General features: G+C 43.2%; 1 protein-coding gene across 1 annotated transcript in view; it reads right to left on the reverse strand.

Moving 5' to 3' along the window:
- POLR1E (RNA polymerase I subunit E) overlaps positions 1-19,393 on the reverse strand; it is a 220,609-nt gene extending 201,216 nt beyond the window's left edge. The window contains exons 1-2 of the mRNA XM_033917278.1: positions 19,256-19,393; positions 708-811 (exon numbers count right to left, since the gene is read on the reverse strand). Of these exons, the coding sequence (XP_033773169.1) occupies positions 708-811; positions 19,256-19,319 (168 nt within the window). The 5' untranslated portion in view covers positions 19,320-19,393. The remainder of the gene's footprint in view (positions 1-707; positions 812-19,255) is intronic.
- Positions 19,394-26,458: the final 7,065 nt, after the last annotated feature.

The following is a 26,458-nucleotide window of genomic DNA, read 5'->3' on the forward strand; positions in this document are numbered from 1 at the left end:
AATTGCACACTGCCGGCCCACAAGCCTTTCCTCCAACGTCAGAATTGACGTTGGAGGGGGGGTAAGGCTTGTGGGCCGATGGCATGCAATCGCTGCATGTACCTGGCCATTCCCAGAGTTGCGGCAGAGGAATTGGGGATAATTAAATGGTGACGGCAGGGAGGAACTGGCAGAAAGCTCGCATACTGCAGGTTGAGAAACCCTGCTCTAGAACAAAGCCATAAGCCTCATTTAGTGAACGCAAGGAAACATAATTGAAGGAAGTGGAGTCAGCTTTGCGCTCAACCAGTTCCAGTCCAGAGACTGGATAACTTGGGAGCAGCCCTTAGGCTCAACCAAGCTGTACAGCTGCAAAAAGCAGAGTAGGGAGCTAGGCCAGGAACATCAGACAACATGTCTTAATATATGCCGAGGTAGAGAAAATACTCGATTTTCCAGGAAGCACCACCATACTAGTGAGGCCACTTGGCTCAGCTTTTTTCTCTACCTCCTTCTGCTAGTAGGAGGGGTAACACTTACTTGTGCAGAACAGAGTAGTTAAAGAAAGGTGAATGCCCATGTTTTTCTTCCATTATCAAGGTTCCACTTTCAGCAAGACTTTAAGCGGCTATTTGAAAAGCAAACCACCTCTCTAAACAATAAACTCACCAATACCAAATTCTCCCCACAGAAAAGCATGCAGCTTACGATGTGATTAACATGCTTACCACAATCCTCTGGTTCTTCTTTCTGTGATTGCTGTTGTCTTTGCTCTTGTACAAAGCAAAAGCCACATTCTCTGGTTCCTTTAGCTTCCCATTTGAAAATTGTACTACAAATAATCCAGACCAAAAATACAATGTAAATATATTGCCATTTAAAATATTTAGAGTGCTAATATTGACATAAATAGAAAGTATACGGTATTTGCATTTTCAGAAAAATTCAAACACATTCCCAGCTCTCTACTATGCAAAATAAGTGCTGTAGTAATTCAAATTCAACAGGAAGAAAGTCCATGGCATGGATGAAGTGTGGGTGGCCTTGAGGGAATTCGGCTATAACAACGTGCCTGCAGAGTCTGGGCCCTCCTCTCAACCTAAGGAACAGAGACTAGTAAGGCCGTGGAAAACTGACTCGTTCCAGTAAAAAACCTTCTAAAGCTGCCACATGATTGCCTTATTTGTGGCTGTTGTGGGCTCTCTTTAGATTCTGCTGTTTGGGCCTCTTGTAAGGCCGGGTTGGTGATTGCTATTTATGGTTGGGTCTCCACTTTTTGTTTTGAGACACCGGCAATGCTGAGATGATGATGGGTTGATTGTTGGGGACATGTTTGTATGTGTGTATGGTTGGTTGTGGGGTGGATATGGTGGGGTTGTATGCCTGGGGTTTTGAGTGGTGATTTTGGGGGGGGGGTGCATATGTGGGCACCCTGGAGGGGAGTTTTGTTAGCCTTCTTGGGAGTTCTCACTTCTTTATCCTGACTGCCCGTATGAACGGCCAGTCTCAACTTGTTGGGGTGAGGGGGGGACGGGGAGGAATGAGGGAGAATGATTTGGCGATTGGGATCATGGAATGTTAATGGCTTAAATAATCCTGGTAAACAAAACATAGTTTTTAGGGAACTGAATAAATTGCAGTGGGATGTCTGTTTGCTCCAAGAAACACACTTAAGGCCGAGAGATGTGCAACTCCTTAGGTCTCCCAGGTATGAGCATGAGTGGGCTCATCAGGCAGTGGGGCCTTTGAAAACAGGGGGGGGGGAACTAGCCATTTTGGCCAGGAAGGGAGTAGGGTTTCAGCTGGAGAGTGAGTATAAGGATGCAGGTGTTTGGCAGTGAAGGGACAGGTTCAGGGTAAGGAGATGACAGTGATTAATACATATGGGCCCAATTCTTCTCAGGCTTCTTTCTATGCCCACTTGACCGATGCTTTGCTACAGTTTTCCAGGGGAGAGATCTTCGTGGGTGGAGATTTTAATGTCTGCCCGGATCCTACTCTCGATCACTTGGGAGAGGGACGGTCGGCTTTAAGTCGCTCTAGTGCTGCCTTTTTCAAGATGATGCAGAGTTTGGGCATGGTGGACTGCTGGAGGTTACATCATGGTATTCAGAGAAACTATTCCCAATATTCACATGCTACACAAACATATACTCGTTTTGATGGGCTTTGGGCACATAGAAACTTATGGGGTGCTATTGGACAGGCTGAGATTGAATCCATCCAGATCTCAGACCATGCCCCTGTTTGGATTCGATGTCAAGGGCTTAAAGTTGTTTCTGGTAGGCATTACTGGTGCCTCAATGAATCTTTATTGAGAGATCCTATCATTTTGAAAGACATTAGGGACACTATTTCTGCATATTTGGAGACTAATGATAATGGGATGGTAGGGGATGATATTCTGTGGGATGCTCTGAAAGCAGTGGTAAGGGGGAGGTTTTATTAAATGGGGTGTGTGCAAGAAGTGGGATCGGGCACACTGTTCGTTGGGTTTACGGGAAAGGATATTGACTTTGGAGCTTCAACATAAAACTAAACCTGATGCTCAGACCTTTGCGTTGTTGAACCAGGCAAGGTTGGACTTGCATCAATTGCAATTAGAAGAGCTGGAATTTCGTAAGGCTCAGTTGAAGCAGGCACTGTTTGAACATGGTAATAAATCTAGTGTGCTGTTGGCTCGGTTTTTTGTGGGTTTGGAGGGCTATGGAAGCAGTGACTGCTATTCGGGATGCCTCAGGGGTTCTAAAAGTAAGGGTTGTTGATATCCAGGTAGATTTTTGTGCAATACGATCGGGGGCTTTATGGTTCTGTTGAGCAGGCTAGTGCTTCTCAGATTGAGGAGTTTCTGTCTCGTATCCACCGCCCAGCTTTATTTCGGCAGGATCAGGACCGACTTTCCAAGCCGGTTACAGTGGGGGAAGTTGAGGGTGTGATCCGTAGCCTGAAGACTCATAAGTCTCCTGGGTTAGATGACCTTCCCAATTCCTTTTATAGACATATGGAGGACTCGGCAAGTCCCTTGTTAGTGCGAGTTTGCAATGGAGTGCGCGAAGGGGGGTACATTGCCTTCTTCAATGTGAGATGCGGGCATAACGGTACTATTGAAACCCGGGAAGGATTTCAAATCTTGTAATGCTTATCAGCCCAACTCCTTATTAAATGTAGATGACAAGATTTTGGCTAAGGTGCTGGCCTTGAGGTTGGGATGGGTTCTCCCGAATTTAATTCACTTGGATCAATCGGGATTTATTCAGAAGCGACAGGTAGGTGATAATATATGCCGTACTTAGCATTTGTTGTGGGGTGCTTCCTGTTTTGAGGTTTCCGTGGCATTATTATCCATTGATGCAGAAAAAGCTTTTGACAAAGTACAGTGGGGATTTTTGTGGGCAGTACTGGATCGGATGGGATTGGGCGGGAGATTTGGAGACTGGATTCGCAGCTCTTATTACTCTCTGCGAGCATGTATTAAACATCAGTAGTATTGTTAAATCCTCTTTTTTTTAGGCTCCGACAAATTCGTTCCGTTTCTCAATTTCTTTGTGCTAATTCTCTTAATATCCTTATCCACTCTCTCGTTATCTCCAAAATAGACTATTGTAATGCTCTGTACAACGGAATAGCTCAAAAGATGCCTTTATAAATTAATCATTTAGTCTTTGAACCAATTTCATTTTTTTTCTTTCTATAATTTTATTGAAGTAATTATTTTTTTTTTTTTTCTCCCCTTTCCTTATGTGTCCCCCTTATTTGTTTCTTTAACTTTTATATAAATTGTAATTCTTACCCATCTCTTCCCTTATGTCTCTAGTCTTATCAAATTTGTCAATAATCTTGTTAGTCTTATTTATTGTATTATCCCCCTTACATTGTAATTTTATTAACATGTATATCGCTTAGAATTTAGATTAAGCGATTAATCAAATTTTTATTAAAACTTAAAACTTATACGGATTTTTTCTCGATTGGGCGAGGCACAAGGCAGGGGTGTTCTCTATCCCCTCTTCTATTCGCATTATATATTGAGCTCTTGGCCAGTTGGATTAGGGAGAGGGGGGATGTTAAAAGTATACACATGAGGAGCAGAGCATTAAGTGTCCCTCTTTGCTGATGATATTTTGCTATATGTGTGGGACCCGATTTTTATCTTCCCGGTGTTGCTGAAGGTGTTTCATTCTTTTGGTCAAGTGGCAGGACTTACTATAAATATGGACAAATTTCGGAATTTCAGGGGGTTATTTTGATGGAGGAGGAGAAACAGAGACTGCTGTCCTCCTCTCCATTTAGGAGGGCTATGGGTTCCATTCGGTATCTGGGTATTAATATTCCTAGAGACTTATCACATCTTTATGAGCTCAATTATGAGAGTATTGTTTCTTTAGTAAAGGCTGATTTGCAGAGATGGCATGGACTGTGGCTTTCATGCTGGGGGCGCATCGCTGTAAAATGAATGTGTTGCCCCGGCTATTGTTTCTGTTTCAGACTCTGCCTTTGGAGGTGCCTCATCGAGTGTTGCACTCTTTGCATAAAGAATTTTGCACCTTCATTTGGCAGGGTAAACATCCCCATTTGTCTCAGAGAGTTCTGTGGTCGGCTAGGGAGAATGGGGGTCGGGCGATCCCTAATTTATATTGGTATTGTTTGACAGCGCAGCTACATTTTCTGTTGGTACATAGCTGATTTTAAGTTAGGGGTCCTATTAGAACAGAGTTTTGTCCCTTCTTGGTCTCTTCGGAATTGATGTGGACTTCATCTATCCTTACCATGGACTTACAAGAGATCCATAATCCTTTTCTACGTCATTTGGTGGGATTGTGGGGTAAGGTTAGGAGAAAAGAGAAGGTGGGGGGAGATTATCTCCTCTCTGGCACCTGTTCGGGGGAGAACCTCGTTTTGGGGTGGAAATGGCTAGGGAAGTGTTCAAGATGGGCAGCTCTGGGTTTGGTGACCTTTCGGGATTTACTTTTAGGGGGCAGGATTCCCAGTTTTGTTGAGCTCATTGGGAGGGTGGAGGGTGTCTGGGGTGATTTTTTGGCTTTTATGCAACTGCGCCACTTTATGTTTTCCCTGGGTTGGGCGAGGGTGGCTCCTCAGAATGTTGAACACCTGGAAAATATGTGGCTCCTTTTTTGGGAAGGGTGCCTCAACCCATCTCAATTTTGTATAGATATTTTAGGGAACAGGAGGTCATTCGGTATCCATATATGCAGAAGTGGGAAGAGGATTTGGACCTTACTTTTCAAAGGGGGGGGGGAGTGGGCACAAATCTGTCTTGAGGTTCAAAAGGCCACATAGTGTATTGGTCCAAGAAAATGCTTACAAAGTATTAACACAAACTAGTGCTCTTTGTTGGAGGTGTAATAAGGGCACAGGTAGTTATTTGCATATTTGGTGGGAATGTGCTGCTATTAAACTATTTTGGTTACATGTTACCACTACCCTGACCTCTTGGATACAGGACCCAGTTCAATATTTGCCTCAGAGCTTGGCGAACCAAGTTGGTACATATGGGACTGGCAGCTGCTAAATGTTTGATTGCTAGGTCATGGAAGTGCAGCTTAGGACTGACAGGAGAGGACTGGCTTCTACATTTGTGTAAGTTGACGCAAAGCAACCCTGAAAACTTAATGGAATAGGATGCAACTTGGCATATTGGGAGCGGTAAAGACATGTTGAGTTAAAAAAAAAAAAAAAAAAAGGTCACATGAGAAATAAGCTCTCCACTCCTCAAAAAAATAAACAGACCAATACATTTCTACAGGAAAGGAAGTTCCAGATTCTGAAGCATAGAAAGTTGCATTAAGTGAAACACAGCAGTTATGGAATTCCATCTTTCAAGCTGCCTCTCCCTGATCTTTACTCTCCCAATCACCCTTAGTGTCCAAGTAAGACTATTAAAGCAGTCTTACTAGCACAGAAACTCCCCTGCCGATGTTCAAAAAGGTTCTCACGGGCTATGATCCTCATAGCAGTCATCACTGAAAACCCTATGCAAATGCATCACAAGGAGCTCATTAGTATTTAAATGAGCTCTCCTTGTGACGCACAAAAGGAAATGCCCCCCCCCTTCCCCCACTTTACATGGGGTAAAATTTGCAGGCAGATCTAGATCTGCAAATAGCTGTTGTGTGTGCTGTATAAAGCACACAACACACATACAACAGCTGTACCCATTAAAAAAAGGAAAGTCCTTTGCAGCTGAGCCAGCAGCACCTGCTCTCCCTGCCAGCTCAGCTGATTGCAGCTCTCTACACCAAACAGTCTACTACCATGCAGTGGCATACCTAGCATATGTGACACCGGGGACCATCATTTTTTGTGCCCCCCCCATCTGTACGAAAAATATGATTTTTAGTAACAAGCCACACGTCACACATGAGTACCTAGGAAAAGGCAGCATCTTACATATGCAGTGAGCAGTACAACATCAATACACCCATTGTAAAACTAAACAAGCCAGACTAGTACAGATCAATCTTACACCGTCAATCCTAACAGAAAACCATGTCTTTCGAACACACAGAACACAGAAAATACCTTCGCCTAGTATGGAATATGTCATCACAAACTAACCCCTCCCTCTTTTACAAAACTGTAGTGTGGATTTTAGCCACGGTGGTAACAGCTCTGACGCTCATAGAATTCTGAGCATCAGAGCTGCTACCACCACGGCTGGCGCTAAAAAACGCTCCACGGTTTTGTAAAAGGGGGGATAAAATAGAAATACATAGACAAAGGTTAAATTGAATCAGCAAGAAGCTGGACTCTGCATACAATGCAACACCACAGAAACAGTGACACATGTCTCCTAAAGCAAAAAATAATTAGAAAAATTTTGTTCTACCTTTGTCTTCTCTGGTTTCTGCTTTCCTCATCTTCTTGTTACTCTCTTCCTTCCATCCACTGTCTGCCATCTCTCTGCCTCTATATGGCATCTTCTCTCCTTCTATGCCCCTTCCAGAAACTGTATTCCCCACCCTTCCATCTCTCCTTTCACCCCCATTGGTCTGGCATCTCTCTCCTCTCCTTCCCTCTCCCACACCTCTCTTTTGCAATCCCTTTCTTCCCTCATTTTTCTTTTCAATTTATTTTCTGCATCCATCTAGATTACGTTCTTACTACCCTCTCATCAATTTCATTTTTTTACTGTCTATCTACAGTTCACCACCTCTTTCCCTCACCCCCTCCAGAATTTCCCTAACTCAATCTTTTTTCCCCATCATGTGCCCTCCTTTTATTTATCCCCTCCTTCCATCCTCTGCCCCTTCTCTTTCCCCCACTTATATCATCTGCCCTCTTCTCTCTCCGCACTTCCATCATCTGCCCCTTCTCTCTCTTCCCCCCCTTCATCATCTGCCCTCTTCTCTCTCCCCACTTCCATCATCTGCCCCTTCTCTCTCTTTCCCCCACTTTCTTCATCTGTCCCCTTCTCTCAATCTCTCCATCCGCCACAGGCCCATCTTTCTCCCTCACCTTTCCGATTTTGGCAACAAGATTGGCAAGGGTCCCCCCCCCGCGACGGCACTCAGCAGCATCGGCGCCCCCCCTGTCCCGCGACAGCACTCAAGTTCACCCTCCTTCTCCCGGCATCAGCAGAACTTCAGATCGGCAACAGGTGCTCACTCAAAAACTTCTGACTCAGCTTCCTTTTTCCACCCAGGCAGTTCAGTCAGGGGAAGCTTTTGACTGAGCACCTGTTGCCGATCTGAAGTTCTGCTGATGCCGGGAGGAGGCCAAACTTGAGTGCCGTCACGGAGGAGGGGCGCCAATGCCGCTCAGTGCCATCGCAGCCCAGGAATTTTCCAGACCTGTCTGGCTGTGCACCCCTCCTAAGGCTGCACTCGGGGAGGACCACCCCCCCACCCCCGCCCCCCCTTGGTATGCCACTGCTACCATGTTTCCCCGAAAATAAGACAGTGTCATATGAATTTTGGGCCCCAAAAAATGCACTAGGTCTTATTTTCATCAAGTAAATGATCATCTCTCCCTTCTCCTTCACCCCAATTCTTCCTCTTTCCTTTCTCTCCCCCACATGTGCAGCATCTTTCCTCCCCTATCACCTATCCCCTAGTGCCTTCCCTCTGCAGCATCTTTCTATCCTTCCCTCCCATCCCATCCCTTGTGCAGAACCCTTGCCCAGCTTCTATCCTTCCCTCCCACCGTGCAGCAGAACCTTTGAGCACCTCCCTGTCCCGAACCCTTGCCATACAGCCGAACACCCACTGACCCTCCCATTCAAACCCTGTCGATCGCAAGCCCTACATACCTCCCTCCAGAGCTGCGTCAGGCCAGCAGCACTCTAGTCTAAACGGGTTGCTTCACAGCCTTCTCGCCAGGGAATTCCTTCTGCCGCATCACTGAGAATGGTAGAACCCCAAGAGAGGTCAGGAGGGGGGTGGCAAGGACACAGATGGAAGGATAGTTATTACAGAGGGTAGAAATATGGTAATGGGAAGAAGTTTGTTGAAGATGAAAAGGAATGGAGGGCTGAGAAAGGAACGAGATGAAGAATGGGAGAGAAGATGGAAATTTGTTAGATAGCTGAAAAGTGAACAAGAGAAGGGTGAGGCAAAAAAGAGTTAACAGAATGAGGGAATAAATAGGAGGGAAAAGTCAAATAGAAGCCGCTTGAAGGAGAATTAACAAACAGACATGAAAGCAAGAAAAGAGAAACTGGAAAAATAAAACATCCAGACAAAGATAGATAAAAAGCATTTTATTTTGAATGTTTTAAAAGGAAAATGGACAATTAGCAAACTACTGCTTACATTTTGACAAACTTGCAGAAATTTGCTAATTTTTTGCGCAGCATTTTGATTTTTTTTAATGCACAGAATTCCAACAGTATTACCTTGTGAAATGTGAGGGAGGAAGGGTCACTGACTGGGGAGTTTCAACACTGTTAAGAGATAAGGGAGACTATGTTGTCAGAACTGAGAGTTGGAGATAAGAATCAGGAATGTTAACAAGAAATGAGAATTGAGGGGGATCCAAGATGGCTGCCACTATCTGATTGCTGAAATGCAATAGAGAGAACTGACTCGAGCTAATTAAACCTCCAAGAGAAGTACTCATAAAACTGTAACTTTGCTCAGAGGCTTGTAACTCTGAAGAGAGGGAGGTAACCCTCTCTTGAAACAAGAGTTATTATTTCAAATCATAGCAAGGTGTTTTAGTAAAAATGAGTCCAACTCTTGAGGGTAACAAGGTTTGAAAAAATGTTCAATACTTAAATGGAGTATTTTGCAGAATTTTTAAAAGTCCAAAAATAATGATGATTGCATTCAGGAAAATTGTACTTAACTTAAATGCAGAACATGCAACTTCCAGGGTCCCGACGTGGCCCCGTTTCGGCGACTGCTTCAGGAGACCCCGCCAACCGAAAGTAGATAGTTTTTGCAAATATCACACTAGGTATAAGTGCTTCAACTGTAAGCTGAAATGCAACAACAAAAGGAAAGCAAAATGTAACATGCACAAGAAACAGGCACCGGGACTCAAAAGGTTACTGTAGCTGTGCAAAATGCTAAAATGTTAGAGGCTAGCAAACAGACAGGAGACACAATATAACTTCATACCGGTTCAAAAACTGAAAAGTTCCCTGCAACGGGGAACGCCGGCACCCGCTCTGACTTATAAAACAGAGGGGGGAGGGGAACACCCGTGCGTGGACGTGATGACGTCATCCATTCATAATACAGAAAACGGAACATTGATTGAAGGCAAGTACTGCAGAAAACCAAAAATAGAACCAAAAATAGAAAACTACCAAAACAAAATCAGAGAAAAGCTGCCCATTCAATTTCATTGTTAAGGCCATCAGGGTGAAGGGAATGCAAATCAAAGATCCACTTTTGTTCTCTCCTCCATAACAGTCGGGCAATGTCACCACCTCTGGGGCTGAATATGCAATCCAGCACTGTGAATGTTAGATCATTCAAAGAATGGTTAGCTTGCTGCCAATGCTGGACCAGAGGGGCTTCCTGAACCCCAGTCCGAATGCGGCTCATGTGCTCCCCAATACGAAGTTTCAACTTGCGGGTAGTACATCCTACATAGATGAGATGACATGGGCATGAAATGGCATATACTACACATACAGAGTTACAGTTCGTGTCATGTCGCGTGTACTTCAATTGGGGTGCAAGTGACATCTGTTGAATGGTAACACTATGTTGACATACCTTACAACAGCCGCATGGGGAATGGTGCCCCTGTAGAGTTTGTGGAGGACGATGACTTACAAACTGGGAGTGAGTAAGTTTCTGTTTAAGATTCGAAGGTTTAGAAAAGGCAAACCTGGGGACATCAGAAAAAGCTTCATGGTATTGCATAATGGGCCAATGATGTTTAATAATTTTCTTGATTTGGAAAGCATGGATGGAATATGGTATGACACATACAAGAGACCGAGATTCAGGTTTAGCCTGTGATTGCAGCAACAGAGTCCGATTGGCATATAGGCCTCTCTTATATGCCCTCTTGAGGACTGATGACGGGTAACCTTTAGATAAGAATCTGTGCCTTACTTCCTCTGCCTTATGCACATATTCTTCTACCGTGGAACATAATCTCCTGAGACGCAGGAATTGACCTGTAGGTATATTATTCCTCAGATGTTTGGGATGAAAACTCTCATATTGGAGTAAGTTGTTTCTGTCTGTGGGCTTCCGGTAGATAGACGTCTGAAAACATCCACGATGTAAAATGATGTTAATATCCAAAAAGGACACCTGATGTCGATCCTTGGTCATAGTGAACTGGAGGTTAGAACCACAACCATTAACCAACTTTGGCTTTTTTTGAATGGCTTAATGGTTGTGATTCTAACCTCCAGTTCACTATGACCAAGGATCGACATCAGGTGTCCTTTTTGGATATTAACATCATTTTACATCGTGGATGTTTTCAGACGTCTATCTACCGGAAGCCCACAGACAGAAACAACTTACTCCAATATGAGAGTTTTCATCCCAAACATCTGAGGAATAATATACCTACAGGTCAATTCCTGCGTCTCAGGAGATTATGTTCCACGGTAGAAGAATATGTGCATAAGGCAGAGGAAGTAAGGCACAGATTCTTATCTAAAGGTTACCCGTCATCAGTCCTCAAGAGGGCATATAAGAGAGGCCTATATGCCAATCGGACTCTGTTGCTGCAATCACAGGCTAAACCTGAATCTCGGTCTCTTGTATGTGTCATACCATATTCCATCCATGCTTTCCAAATCAAGAAAATTATTAAACATCATTGGCCCATTATGCAATACCATGAAGCTTTTTCTGATGTCCCCAGGTTTGCCTTTTCTAAACCTTCGAATCTTAAACAGAAACTTACTCACTCCCAGTTTGTAAGTCATCGTCCTCCACAAACTCTACAGGGGCACCATTCCCCATGCGGCTGTTGTAAGGTATGTCAACATAGTGTTACCATTCAACAGATGTCACTTGCACCCCAATTGAAGTACACGCGACATGACACGAACTGTAACTCTGTATGTGTAGTATATGCCATTTCATGCCCATGTCATCTCATCTATGTAGGATGTACTACCCGCAAGTTGAAACTTCGTATTGGGGAGCACATGAGCCGCATTCGGACTGGGGTTCAGGAAGCCCCTCTGGTCCAGCATTGGCAGCAAGCTAACCATTCTTTGAATGATCTAACATTCACAGTGCTGGATTGCATATTCAGCCCCAGAGGTGGTGACATTGCCCGACTGTTATGGAGGAGAGAACAAAAGTGGATCTTTGATTTGCATTCCCTTCACCCTGATGGCCTTAACAATGAAATTGAATGGGCAGCTTTTCTCTGATTTTGTTTTGGTAGTTTTCTATTTTTGGTTCTATTTTTGGTTTTCTGCAGTACTTGCCTTCAATCAATGTTCCGTTTTCTGTATTATGAATGGATGACGTCATCACGTCCACGCACGGGTGTTCCCCTCCCCCCTCTGTTTTATAAGTCAGAGCGGGTGCCGGCGTTCCCCGTTGCAGGGAACTTTTCAGTTTTTGAACCGGTATGAAGTTATATTGTGTCTCCTGTCTGTTTGCTAGCCTCTAACATTTTAGCATTTTGCACAGCTACAGTAACCTTTTGAGTCCCGGTGCCTGTTTCTTGTGCATGTTACATTTTGCTTTCCTTTTGTTGTTGCATTTCAGCTTACAGTTGAAGCACTTATACCTAGTGTGATATTTGCAAAAACTATCTACTTTCGGTTGGCGGGGTCTCCTGAAGCAGTCGCCGAAACGGGGCCACGTCGGGACCCTGGAAGTTGCATGTTCTGCATTTAAGTTAAGTACAATTTTCCTGAATGCAATCATCATTATTTTTGGACTTTTAAAAATTCTGCAAAATACTCCATTTAAGTATTGAACATTTTTTCAAACCTTGTTACCCTCAAGAGTTGGACTCATTTTTACTAAAACACCTTGCTATGATTTGAAATAATAACTCTTGTTTCAAGAGAGGGTTACCTCCCTCTCTTCAGAGTTACAAGCCTCTGAGCAAAGTTACAGTTTTATGAGTACTTCTCTTGGAGGTTTAATTAGCTCGAGTCAGTTCTCTCTATTGCATTTCAGCTACTTTCTGACTCTCAATTGCTACATTCTCCCTGTGTATTTGGAAACGCAACTATCTGATTGCTGGCAGGACGCTGGAAAGTGTCTCTCTTACCTGCTAGTTAATGCCGAAGAGAAGGGGAAGGAGCGTTGGTGGAGCCTCCCAGCGCTCAGGACCCGTGGCTCTCACAGTCGATGACATTTTCCGACGTCTTCAAAGTGAGTCGAGTCGTTCGGGGATTCGCCCGTTGGGAGCGCCGGCTGAGAGGAGTGCTACAGCGGATACCCCCGGGCTGGACGTCACGCTGAGCCCCGACGTCAGGACGCCTCCCCTACAGCCGTTGCCACTGGGAGCTAGCTCTCTGCGGGAGGAGAGCATGTCCGAAGAGGCAGAGTTTTCTTCCCGAGAGGCCAGCGAAATGGAGGGCTCGCTGCAGGGAACAACACAAGGGGAATTTCTCCTTTTCAAAGAACCAGCGACCGAACAAACTAGTATTGCACAAGTACCTTCTTTTGCTCCTATTAGGCCCCCAGAGGTTACATTGGATTCGCTTTGGGATCTGGTTTCCAGTTTGGGAAATTCCCTCAATCCTCAGATAAAGAATTTGGAAAAGGAATTAGAATCCCAGAAAGAAGAAATTAAAATTGTGAAACAAGACATTGTAGCAATAAAAACTGAAATTCAGGAAGAAAAGAAGGACTTAAAAATGTTTAAGAGTAACCAAGATTTAATTGTGAAAGATAACCTTACTATGAGAAGAAAACTGGAAGTACTTGAAAATAATAGTCGGTTTAACAACTTGCGTTTGATTAATTTTCCTAAGGTCTTGTCAATTTCTCCAGGAGAAATGATAAAACGTTACTTTCTGGAAATCCTAAAAATTCCTGAGAATTCTTTGCCACCATTGTCAAGAGTGTATTATTTGCCTAATAAAAAAAATCAGGATTCTCAAAAAAAAGACGAGGATGGAAAACCACAGGAAAATTCTTTGGATGTTACAGCTTTATTGGAACAATCTGATAGAGAGGTGGCTAGTCCAGCCACTCTCCTACTGACTGTGGCTTTGGCTCCGGACAGAGATTGGATCTAAACTAAACTAAACTAAACCTTAAGTTTATATACCGCATCATCTCCACGGAAGTAGAGCTCGGCACGGTTTACAAGAACTTAAAATGAGAAAGGGTAGGAAAAGGTTTACATAAGTTTATAAATCGAGTGGAAAAGTAAGGGAAAAGAAATTACATGTTAGAGAAGAGCCAGGTTTTTAGTTGCTTGCGGAATAAATGGATGGAGCTCAGGTTCCGCAGCGGGATAGTAAGGTCATTCCAGAGACCTGTGATTTTGAAAAGAAGTGATTTTCCTAGTTTACCTGCATGGAGAATACCATGAAGAGAGGGGAAGGATAGTTTTAATTTGTGGGCGGTCCTGGTGGAGTAAGGGCACGAGGAGTTGAAAGAAAGTGGGATTAGGGAAGGAAGGATGCTGTGAATAATCTTAAAAGCCAGGCAAGAGCATTTGAATTGGACTCTGGAGATCACTGGGAGCCAGTGAAGAATGGCCAGGAGTGGGGAGACGTGGTCAGATTTACGTTTTGCAAAAATCAGCTTGGCTGCCGTGTTCTGAATAAGCTGGAGTCTTTGGAGGCTTTTTTTGTTAAGCAAAGGTAAATGGCATTACAATAGTCAAGTTTGGAGAGGATGATGGATTGGACAAGGATGGCGAAATGTTTTTGGCGGAAGAAGGGTCTTGCTTTCCTTAGCATGTGGAGGCTGAAAAAGCATGATTTTGTCAAGGAGTTGAGGTGGTCGTTGAGAGAGAGAGAGGAATCGATAATGATGCCGAGGACCTTGCTTGAGAACTCAAGGTGTAAGGCAGAGCCTGAGGGCAGTGCGAAGAGGGTGGGCAAGTGTTCTAACTTTGGGCCGAGCCAGAGTAATTTTGTTTTTGATTCATGAGTGGAGTCTCCTTATGCAGGATGCTATGTTATCGTGGAGGTTGGTGAGGTTCTGGTCTGTTTCAAGAAGGACAAGGATATCGTCGGCGTATGTGTATATTGTTTCAAAGGGGGAAAGCTGGAAGAGCTTCAATGAGGACATATAGATATTAAAGAGGATAGGGGAAAGGGGTGATCCCTGAGGGACACCGCAAGAAGGAGACCAAGGAGTGGACATGGTGCCATTAGAGTTGACAGTGTAGGAGCGAGAGCGGAGGAAGTTTGAAAACCAGTTAAGAACGGTGGAATCAATTCCTATCTCAGAAAGTTGATAGAGTAGTATGTCGTGGTGGACAACATCGAAAGCAGCAGAAAGGTCGAATTGTAACAGAACAGCGAATTTGTTTCGAGAATGTAGTTGTTGATCCTTAAACTTTTCTTTAAAAATAGATCTAGAGATTTCCTTGGTTTCCATATTCAAGTTTTTCCTGATGTTTCAAGAGAAACTCAAAAGAGGAGGGAATTTTTATTATTAAAAGCAGGTGTCACCCAGATAGGGGGTTTATTTTTTCTTAGATACCCCTGTAAGTGTGTAATCAGGTATAATTCCCTTAAATACATTTTCTTTGAACCGTCTCATTTGACGGCCTTCCTCTCCATGAAGCGCCTTGAAAAAGGAGAAACATCAGTGTCTCAATAATTAATTTAAGCTCTCTTTCAGCAACAGATAACGTGATTTGGTTTAATTTGTTATTGTATTATATTCACTCCTAATTCCTTAATCTTGGATCCAATGTTGAGGACTAGTGTGGGATTAAGTTGACAAATTTTATTACCTTTTATGTAATTTTGGTTTATTTTCAAGTTTGGGAATAATTAATGATATGTTGTCTTGATCGCACTTTTCTGTACAAGATTATATGCTTGTTAAATAATTTGAAAAAAAAATAAATAAATTTATAAATAAATAAATAAAAAGAAATGAGAATTGAGAAAAACTAGTGGGGACCCAAGAATAAATGAAGTAACAAAGCATTACCCCAGGCACAGCTGACAGCATGTTTGTAGCAGATTTACTAAGCATCCCCTTCCTTCCACTCATGGAAGAGAGTCTCAATAAACGGAGATGTAAAGGAGCTGCTACAAATATATGAGGAAGCACGCAATATAAAAATAAAAAAATCTTAGGAACTAAGGGCCCTTTCAACTTCTTCCCAATAACCCTCTTACCCCTAACTTCAAATAGCACAAGGGAGAAAGTCAACCAAACACCCAAGTCATTGGCTCATATGTTTTTGAGCTGGTTTCTCAATCCAAAAAAAGGAAGGACGACAAATTCTCTACTATAACATTTGCAAGCAAGGAGAAAGCCTTCTGTTATCTAGCACCAATTAAGTTTATTTATTTATTTTAAAAATTTATATACCGTTTAAACCTAAACAGTTCACATATCGTTACATACATAATTCAATAAAACAAATAAAATCAAACAAAGTTGAAACCCATTCACCAGACCCGAGATAGAGAACAAAAACAAGAATAGAGAATGGCACAGGGATGGGGACCAGGGCAGAGCCTGTGGTCACGGAGACAAACTGTATCCCCATGTGAGAATCTCTAAGCTTGAGACTAGCCTTAAGCAGGCTGTTTCAATTACATGGAACTGAATCTATAAAATGCAAGTATCAATATATTAAAAAAATGTATCACATCAGACAACTGGCAACTCAAGATTCTCAAACATTTAATGCTGTCGCTAAACTGTTTCCAGGCAGTTTAGCCTGTACGCAGTTTAGCAGCAGATTATCAAAAGGGATTATCTCTGTCTTTAACAAGGTTTCTAGCAGTCTCCGAATGGACTCTACAACATTGAAATGAGTCCTCCGGTGGATTCTTTAAAAATGCAGAGCCATTTTCAAAAAGCAGCACCAGCTTTTGGCGACAAAAATAAGTGACTGGTCCAGGGGTGCCGGTCAGTGTCAGAGGCTGCTAGAAAGCCCCTGTGTTGTGAAACAACACTCCCTCCCCCCGGCAGCAACATCCCCTCCCTTGCAGCAGCAGAGATGTCCGCATTCAAGTGACCCCCCGCCAGCCCCTGACCTCAAAATAAATGAGCTAGAGAGACGGGGACACCCTCCTCCCAGTTGCTGCGTCATCTAAAATGGGTTTCCCCTCCCCAGTGCATCTTGGGATGCACCAGAAGGGGGCTGAGGCTCCGATTGGCTCAGGTTGTTTAAGGCCTCTCCCATGGGATTTCAAAAATGATTCAGTGATTTCAAAAAAATTCCAAAGCAGTTTCTGCAGGTTCTCTCCCCCTCCCTTTTTTTTACAAAACTGCATAATAGGTTTTAGCGCCAGCTGGTGCTGAATGCTCTGCACTGCTCCAACGCTCATGGAGTTCCTATGAGCATTGGAACAGCGCAGAGCATTTAGCACACTAGCCAGCGCTAAAAAACTTTTACACTGTTTTGTAAAACAAGGGAGTAAATAAAATACTGTTAAATTACATCAATTGTGTTTTGTCTGCCTTGGATGTAGCAACAAATCTTGCTTGCTGATAAGGTTTCTACCACCTGCACCATCCTTCCATCACATCAGTTGCTCAAGCATCTTACTGTTACCAGAACAGATATTGCTAGCATCAAAGAGCATTTCCAACATTTAATAGGCCCTTAGAGTATTTTCCTGTTCATCCAGCCCGCTGTGTTGGTTCTCTTCTGAAAGACAATCCAATTATCTTCCCAGAAGATGTAAAAAACAAAAAAAAAAAATACAGGCAACGGAATCTTTGGCAAAGTTGTACCAAAACCAGATCGAAATGGAAAGCCGCATTTGTGATTTACAAACAGTTGAACAGAATACATTATTAATAAAAGTATCTAATATAATAAAATGGTAGGACGCGCATGCGCACTAAAAAAAAACGTGTTCCCTGATCCGTCGCGTTTTTTTTTAGTGCGCATGCGCGGGTTTACGTCACCAAACTCGGCAACTTGGACAACAATTGCGCTTATGCTCAAGCCGCCACCACTAATCCTCTCTCAAACCGCACCAGGATCGAGAGAGGAGCTGCGGCAGGGGCTTGAGCATAAGCGCCATTGTTGTCCCCCTACCTAGCTGCGAGGCTGCGGCGGCCTTCCTCACGGTTTCACGGTGCTTGGTCCGCCAAACAATTCCTGCCGTTGACCAAATTTGCCCCACCGTTCCTTCCCTTCCTCCATCAGGTACAGTTCAGCTCCGCCTATGTTAAAAGCAGCTGCTTTGAAATTGGAGCCCTGCCGCCACCGTAACACGTTCCCTCTGCCGCGGTCCCATATGTCAGAGAAGGGGCGGGACCAAGGCAGAGGGGAAAGTGCTACGGCAGTGGCAGGGCTCCGATTTCGACGCGGCTGCTTTTAACATTGGTGGAGCTGCACTGCACCTGATGGAGGGAGGGAAGGAAAGATGGTTGTGCGCTGTTGAGCCCCTCTGCACGGGCCCAAACCAAAAAAGGAGCCAGGACTCTTCCCAACCCGGCGCCGCCAGACCCGACAAAACGGCCCTACACTCACAGACCCGCGAGCAGGGTTGCCATGGAAACCTAACCGGAATTACATGCAGTCGCGCAAGGGTCAGTGAGAGGGGATCAGGAGCTAAAGAGAGATTGAAAAAAACAAACAAACAACAGTGCACAAGTAGAGAGAGACACACAGACAGTCACAGAAGGACAGGGGGCTAAAGACACAGATTGAAAAAATAACAAACACAGAGGACAAGGAGAGAGAGACACAGGAAAAAAAAATGACAAACAGACATACAGCAGCCAAGGAGACAGACATACTTACATACAGCGTCCAAGTAGACAGACAGAGAGACAGCAAAAAAATACAAACAGCCAAGGAGACAAACAGAAAAAAAATAAAAATTACAATGCCCAAGGATAAATTCAGGAAAAAAAACCTTCCAGACATACAGTGGCCAAGGAGTTAGACTGAAAAAAAGGCATACAGACATACAGCAGAGCGACCAAGTAGACAATCAGCAAAAAAAACACAAACAAACACACAAAGCAAAAAATTAGAAACATACAGCGGCCAAGGAGACAGGCATGCAACAAATAGGAAAAATAAAAAAACTTTTAATAAATCAACCATACATGAAGAAGGAATAAAAAAAAAAAAAAAAAAAGGGAAAAGACACCTACAGGGAAACACAGGATCAAGAGCATACAGAGAAAACAGAAGTTTGCAGGAATCAGGAACATATAGAGAAAGGAGAGCAGAGACCCCTGCAAGAAGAGAAAAATAGCAAAGAGACTGGGGATGAGAAAGAGAGCAGAGATGCTTGCAGGGAGAAAAAGCTAAGCAGTAATGTTACAGCTTGAGAGTGCAGACTGAGGAAGAAAGCAGAGACAGCGCTACACAGGGAAATGGAGGGAGGAAAGAGACAGAAAGAAAAATACAGACAGACATAAATTCTAGCACCCGTTAATGTAACGGGCTTAACGACTAGTTTAAATATAAGTGTTAGAGGCTTGTGCAAATGAGGACAAAGTCCGCGGGGACGAAGACAAACTTTGTCCCTGTGTCATTCTCTAGAATCAACACCAATACCCTTGTGCTGATAGACAGAATATAGAAGAACTCTGATAACACTCAGACTACAAGAAGCACCCAGAACGCAACACGTGAGTCACCCCACAACCGGGTGCTGCATATTTAACAGTACGGCAGAAACTTATAACTGCAACTTCTCGCTCAACTCCAGCCACCAAAATACCTACATTTACATAATCCTTACCAATCGCAGCATTCTCCTCTGGCAGCGGATCACCGCAGTACTCCCAGACAGCACAGGCAGTCATCGCCACGCCGGGCAAGTAAATATGAACCACGCCCACCAACGTCACCAGGCAGCAGCTCTAGAAAGGAAGAGGACGTGACGCGCAGGCGGAAGAGGAGGAGCCTGAAATTCAGAGATTTATGCTGTTGGTCGTCTCCTGTTCCGATTGGTTCTACCTTCTTCAAATGACTGTTTGCTTATATTGTATTATTGTGATATTTACTTGATGCTTTGTAATCTTCGTTTTAATTAAAATTTCAATAAATTGAGGGGAAAAAAATAACTTTCAGTGGCAGGACAATTTGAGTTTTAGATAAATATATTTTTTATCGTCAGTAAAGTAGCGTCATACAATCCAAATGTTACAGCCAAGAAACAAACCGTGCTCATATGTACAAAAGCAACAACACGTTTATTTAATGCTGGAGCACTTCCTACCCTAACTCCATCTCCTTCTGTCTTCCAAAATAGACAAGTTAAATTTTAGGTGTGTTTTTAACGTAATGAGTAATGTTACAATAGGTTTGTAGCATATTTGGCATAAAACCAATTTAACTGTATTTCCTTAGTGAATTAGTAGAAAGAGAATTCTCAGGAATTAGATATGAATGATTATAGAATAGGGTTGCAACTTTGAGAAAATCTGGACAATTGCCTGGATTCTTGCCCCACCCTGTACCTTTTTATTTATTCAATTTTCTATATCATTCTCCCAGAGGAGCTCAGAACGGTTTACATTAATTTATTAAGGTACTCAAGCATTTTCTCTGTCTGTCCTGGTGGGCTCACAATCTATCTAATGTACCTGGGGCATTGGGGGGATTAAGTGACTTGGCCAGGATCACAAGGAGCAGCATGGGTTTGAACCCATAACCCCAGGCTGCTGAGGCTGTAGTTTTAACCACTGCGCCACACACTCCCCTTGCAGCATACGGAGAAAAAGCATAACTTTGCTTTCCCTGCAGTTACTGTAGTTTTTCTTTGGGGGAAAAAACTCTGCTTTTGCTTACGGTCAATGGCAACCATAAAAAAGTGACCATTACCCAGGAGGCATAGAAGCTGCTGCGGAAGGAAGGACTGGAGACTCCTGAGTTGGAGGAGCAGAGGCAAGCCACGGCAACCAAGCTGGAGAACTTTCGATGGCGGGAGGTTCCCCAATGACAGCAGCTGCCTGGAGCACCTCATAGGGCACATTGGACCCGGGCTCCTCGCGAGGACACCTGATGGATTTCACTGTTTCTTTGGCTTTTCTGATTTCTCTGCTATTTGCATGATTCCCTGTTTCAGTGTGGGAATCATAGAGTGTGTTAGGGTGCTTGAATGAGGGATGGTAGGCACGTATGGTATTTGGGGGGCTATTGCTGTCCTGCGGAGGTGGGTGTGGATGTGTTTGGAGAGCAGGGGGGTTTGGGTTGTGTGGTTGAGTACTGACAAGTGGAAAGGGTGTCACATGAAGTCCTGGAGGGAGGTAGAATTGGAAGGGGAGGGGGCGGGAGAGGGAGTGGGGGATGGGGAGTTTTCAGGGGACACATCGGATTTCCAAGTGGGCTGATAAAGGGACAGGCAAATAATACTGTTCGTGTTTGCAGTTTTAATGTTCGGGGTTTAAATGTACCTCATAAGAGGCAATTGTTAAAATAGTTTAAAAGGTTACGGGCAGATGTGGGTTTTGTACAGGAGATACATTTTTTAAAACTGGTGAAAAGTTATTTACTGCTAAAGATTATGTGGTGAAATGTTGGGCTTCCAATCGGAGGGAGAGGAAGAAAGCTCGGGTGGGTATTGTATTTGCTACTCATTTAAAGGTTGACACTGTGAAGAAATGGAAAGATGATGGAGGGAGGTGGCTTATCTGGGTGGGGGTTATCAATGGGGTGCAGGTGACTTTGGTGAAAATGTATGCACCTAACCACAAACGGGGTATTTTTTGAAGAGTTGCTCCCTAAGGTATTGGCTGCCAGTCGGGGCATCTTATCATTGGGGGGGGGGGGGAGATTTCAATCTGGCTCTTGATCCCCGAGTGGATACGACAGGGGGGTGGGGTTCAGTTGTCCAAGGAAAGGCAGACCTTACGTAAGTTTTTGGAAGTCCTTAATGTAGCTGATGGCGGGCGTAGTCACCATTGGAGGGCTTGGGAGTACTCTTTTTTTCTGCTGTCCATGATACTTATTCCCATATTGATATGATATGTCCTGACAAGAGCTGGGGGGGGGGGCAATTGCGGGGGGCAGGTATTGAGGATATCACTTGGTCCAACCATGCTCCGGTGTGGCTAGATATGGGCTGGGGGGTCTGTGAGGCTGGGATCCAGGTTTTGGAGGTTGAATGATAGCTTGTTAGGGGACCTATTGGTGGTGCGCAAGTTGGAGGGTGTTATTATAGATTTTTTGGAGCACAATAATGTGCAGGAGTTCGCTCTGTCTACGATTTGGGAGAGCCTAAAGATGGTCCGGGGAAGGGAACTTATTTCTATAGCAGCGTTTAAAAAACGTAGTAGGGAAGCCGAGGAACGAGCCCTGCACACTGAGCTCTCGCGTTCGGTTGCGTCTCATCAGGCTGGTGAGGGAGGTGAGGGAACCCAACGGCGGATTCACAAAATTAGGATGCAACTGGGAAAACTGGAGGATGAGGTCCTTAAATTTAACTTAGAATGGCTGCGTCATAAATACTTCGTGTCTGGGAACAGGGCAGGCAGACTACTTACTTATTGGCTGAAAATGCATCAAACCCAGACCAATATTATGTCTCTTAGGGATAAGGGGGGTATTTTGCTGTCTGATGATGCCCATATTCAAAAGCAGTTCCGGGAAGTCTACCAAGAGCTGTATACTCCAGAGCAACAACACTCGGAGGGTGAGATGATATTGTATTTGCAGGATCTAGCTTTACCGTTATTGGCTTCTGAGGCAGCTATTTCTCTGGATGCTGACGGTTGAGGAGGTTCAACGAGCCATTAAATCCTTGAAACCAGGGAAGTCTCGGCTTTGACAGGTTCACAGGTCTTTTCTGAGTGTTTGGGTGACACCTCTGTTGGTGCAGTTCTATAATTCTCTGAAAGAGGGGCAACAATTGGCCTATTTTATGAGACTGGCAGGAATTACAATCCTACCGAAACCTGGGAAGGATCTTACGCAATGTGGTAGCTATTATCCCATATCATTGTTAGGTATAGATACGAAGCTCATGGCCCGGGTACTGACTCTTCGATTATACGGGTCTATGCCTTCTTTGGTGCATTCTGATCAAGTGGGATTTATAGGGGGCCGACAAGCAGTGGACGGTATTTGGCAGGTGCTGAATTTGGTATGGAGGGCATGGGTGGGATGTGGGAGATGGGTGGCGGTGGCAGTAGATGCTGAAAAAGCATTTGATCGTGTGGATTGGCGGTTTATGACTAGTGTTTTGCTTATGATGGGAGTCGGAGACCGCTTTATCTCCTGGATTCATTCCTTATACAATGCACCTTTGGCCTGCATCAAAGTGAATGGGGTTTACTCCTCGGTGTTTGAGTTGAAAAGAGGCACCAGGCAGGGTTGTCCACTTTCACCTTTGCTGTTTGCTTTAGTCATTGAGCCCTTGGCCCAGAGTATTAGACGGGCAGAGAGTATACGCGGTTTGCAGGTGTAAGATATGGAGCATAAGCTCTCGCTTTTTGCGGATGGCATCCTTGCTATAGTGGAAGGGTCCGTGGATTAACTGCGGGCTCTTTGGGACCAGATGGGTACATATGGGGCCTTATCTGGTTTTAAGGTGAATCTTGCAAAGATGGAGATTTTGAATCTTTCTGTACCGGATTCAGAGGTTCTGGGCATTCAACAGCAATTGCCATTTCGGTGGGTGAGAAGTCCCATTAGATATCTGGGAATACAGTTGGGGACGGATTGGTCTCAACTATTTGCTGCCTTTAGTGGCCTCTATTACAAAGGATCTAGCCCGGTGGGACAAATAGTTTATCTCTTGGTGGGGACGGATAGAGGCAGTCCGTATGATGGTGCTCCCTCGCTTTTTGTTTTTTGGGGGTTTTTTCTATGAAATTTTATTGAAAATTTTACAAATTCAAGGGGAATAACAAGTCATAACAATATCAAGTATCATATCCAGGATACAAGGAAAAACAGAGAAGGGTAAAAGATTCATTATAATAGAATAAGATCAAGTAAATACAACTGTATTACATTTCAGACTGGTATAGTAGGTATCCAAGTTACTATGAACAATGTATAAGGGGGGGAGGGAAAGAGAAAAAGCAAAGAATAAGAAGATTATGAAAAGAAAAGAGGAAGGGAGAGAATGAGAAAAAGAGACAGTACCCCTGGAGATCAAAGAGAGGAAAAGAGAAGAAGAAGAAACTATATAGAAAAGAAAAAGTAGGTAGGAGATGTTTAGAATACTAGTAATAAGGCTTTAAAGAGACCATTTAGAATGTACTTTTTTTGTTAGTGGCATAGTTGCAGAAATCAACATCTCCCGTTTGTGTTGTAATAAGACAGATTTATACCAAAAATGGATATTCAGGGAGTCAAATGATTTCCAATTAGATAAAACAAGCCGTAAGGCAACTATAAGAAGTGTGTTGAATAATGCGTATTGAGATGCCGATAAGTTAAGTGAAGGTGTCTCTGATTTAAGGACAATTATTGTAGGGGAGAGATGTATGTTGAGATGGAAGATTTTTTGAATAATAGACCAAACATCTGCCCAGAAATTTTGCAGACATGGACATTCAAAAATCATATGCAATAAGGTGCCTGGAAGTTATTTACAGTTCCAACAAGTGTTGGAGGGTAGAAGGCCTGAAACATGTAATTTTTGGGGCGTCCAATTGGCTTTGTGGTGGAGGAAGAACATAGATTGCATTAAATTGGCTGAAGAGATGGTTCGGATGCTAATAGATCTCATGCATATTCATTGGGGAAATCCTAAAAACCCGACTGGATTGCGGCCCTCAAGGACCGACATTGGACAACCCTGTTCTAGTTGAAGCCAAAGCGGGAGATATGTATGGGAAGAAGTAAACCAATTACTGGCCTGTTGAGAAATAAAAGCTTTATGATAAAAGTAGAAAATCTGGAAGAAAAACACCAGCTTTATCCTTTGGGGCTTTAAGCTTTTTAAGGGCAATTTTGGGGGGTTTATGATTCCAAATGAAGGCAGAAATGTGTTTATCTACTGTTTTGTAGAAAAGGGGTGGAAATAAGTGGGGAATCATGCTAAGCACAAAGTTAATTTTTGGAGCTACAACCATTTTAACCGTCTCAACTCTACCCCACCATGAGAGATGGAGGGGATGCCAGGATTGTAACAGGGATTTAAGGATTGTTATCAAATTATTGCCATTGTGTTTGATCATAGCAGGAAATGATGTATATAGATTAATTCCCAAGTATCTGATATGCGACAGGGACCATAGAAGATTAAACGGCTGAATTAATTCAGGAGAAGAATAGTTATTGAGGGGTAAGACTTCTGTTTTTTGTTTATTTATTTTGTAACCTGAGAACACAGAGAAGGATTGAATGAGATCAAAGAGAACAGGAAGGGAATGATCAGGTTTGGTGAGATAGAGAAGAATATCATCTGCATAGGCTGATAATTTATATTCTACATTGCCGTGTAGAATGCCCGAGATGCCTGTAGTAGAATTAATGGCTAAGAGAAGAGGCTCAAGTGCCAGATTAAAAAGGTACAGTGAAAGGGGGTATCCTTGACGGGTACCATGGTGCAAAGTGAAAAAGGGTGACAAAATATTATTAATAATTATAGAGGCCCTGGGATTGGAATAAAGGAATTGGACATAATCTAAAAATTTAGAAGGAAAGCTGAACCATTGCATTGTTTGAAACAAATGGGACCATTCCACTCTATCAAATGCCTTTTCGGCATCTAGTGACATGGCTATACATGGAGCTTTAAGAGAACTAGCAATCGATGCTAGGTGGAAGAAAAGGAGAGAATTGTCGGAAATGAGTCGACCCGGCATAAAACCAATTTGGTGAGAAGAGATGAGTTTACTAATATGATGCTGAAGTCTATGGGAAAGGACTGTGGCATAAATCTTGTAATCAACATTTAATAGTGATATGGGCCTATAGTTGGAGATTTGTTGGGGGTCTTTGTTAGGTTTAGGGATAACCTTAATTACAGTGTCAAGAAAATGACTGGAAGAGATCCACTGAGAGCTAAGAGAATTGAATAGAGAAGTAAGTATTGGGGACAGCTTATCTTGGAAGGCCTTGTAAAGCTCTACGGTAAGCCCATCTAATCCAGGTGTTTTCCCAGAAGAGAGGTGCTTTATAGATGATATTATTTCAGAGACGTCAAACAGCTTTTGTAGGGAATCACAGTCAGCTTGAGAGAGTTTAGGGGATTTTAGTGAAGCCAGAAAATGATTTATAGAATCAGGTTGCTCAGAAACTTCTGAGGAGTATAGTGTAGAGTAAAAAGAACGAAAGGCTGTAGAAATGTCACAGTGCGAGGATAATAAATGCCTGGTAGAGCTTTTTATAGATGGAATCTGGATTTTAAGTCGTTTCCTTTTTAGGTAGTTAGCTAACATTTTACTACTCTTATTCATTTCTACATAATATTTGGTAGAGGTAAGGAAAATGTCTTGCTGTGCGGCAAGACTAGCCAGTCTATTATAAGAATATTTCAATTTATATATTTCTGGTAAGAGGCTTTTATCATTGGAGGCAAAGAAGGCCTGTTCTTGAGTATGAATTTGAGAGTCAATGTTGAGAAGTTCCTATTTATTTTTCTTCGTTTGATAAGCTTGAATAGAGAAACCTTAAAAGCCTCCCAAATAGTCAATGCATCAATAGAATCAGACATGTTAAAGAGAAAGAATTCATCAATAAACTTAGCTAGTCTGTGTTTAGCAACATCATCCATTAATAGAGTATTAGAGAGTCTCCATATTGGAGATCTGATTTGTTGGGTGGCAGACCACTGTAAAGTAATGGATATCGGGGCATGATCTGAGATAACTATATTGTTAATGTTGGTGGTAGTTAAATTGGGAACTAAAGAGGAGGAAATGAGAAAATAATCTATTCTTGAGTAACTACTGTGCGGTGAAGAGAAATACGTGTATTCCCAACTATTGTTGAAGTCTCCAAGGTTCAGATAGATTATAATGTTTGATAAGAGAGTGAAAGGTAG

Source organism: Geotrypetes seraphini, chromosome 1 (genome assembly GCF_902459505.1).
Source record: "Geotrypetes seraphini chromosome 1, aGeoSer1.1, whole genome shotgun sequence".
NCBI lineage: Eukaryota > Metazoa > Chordata > Amphibia > Gymnophiona > Dermophiidae > Geotrypetes > Geotrypetes seraphini.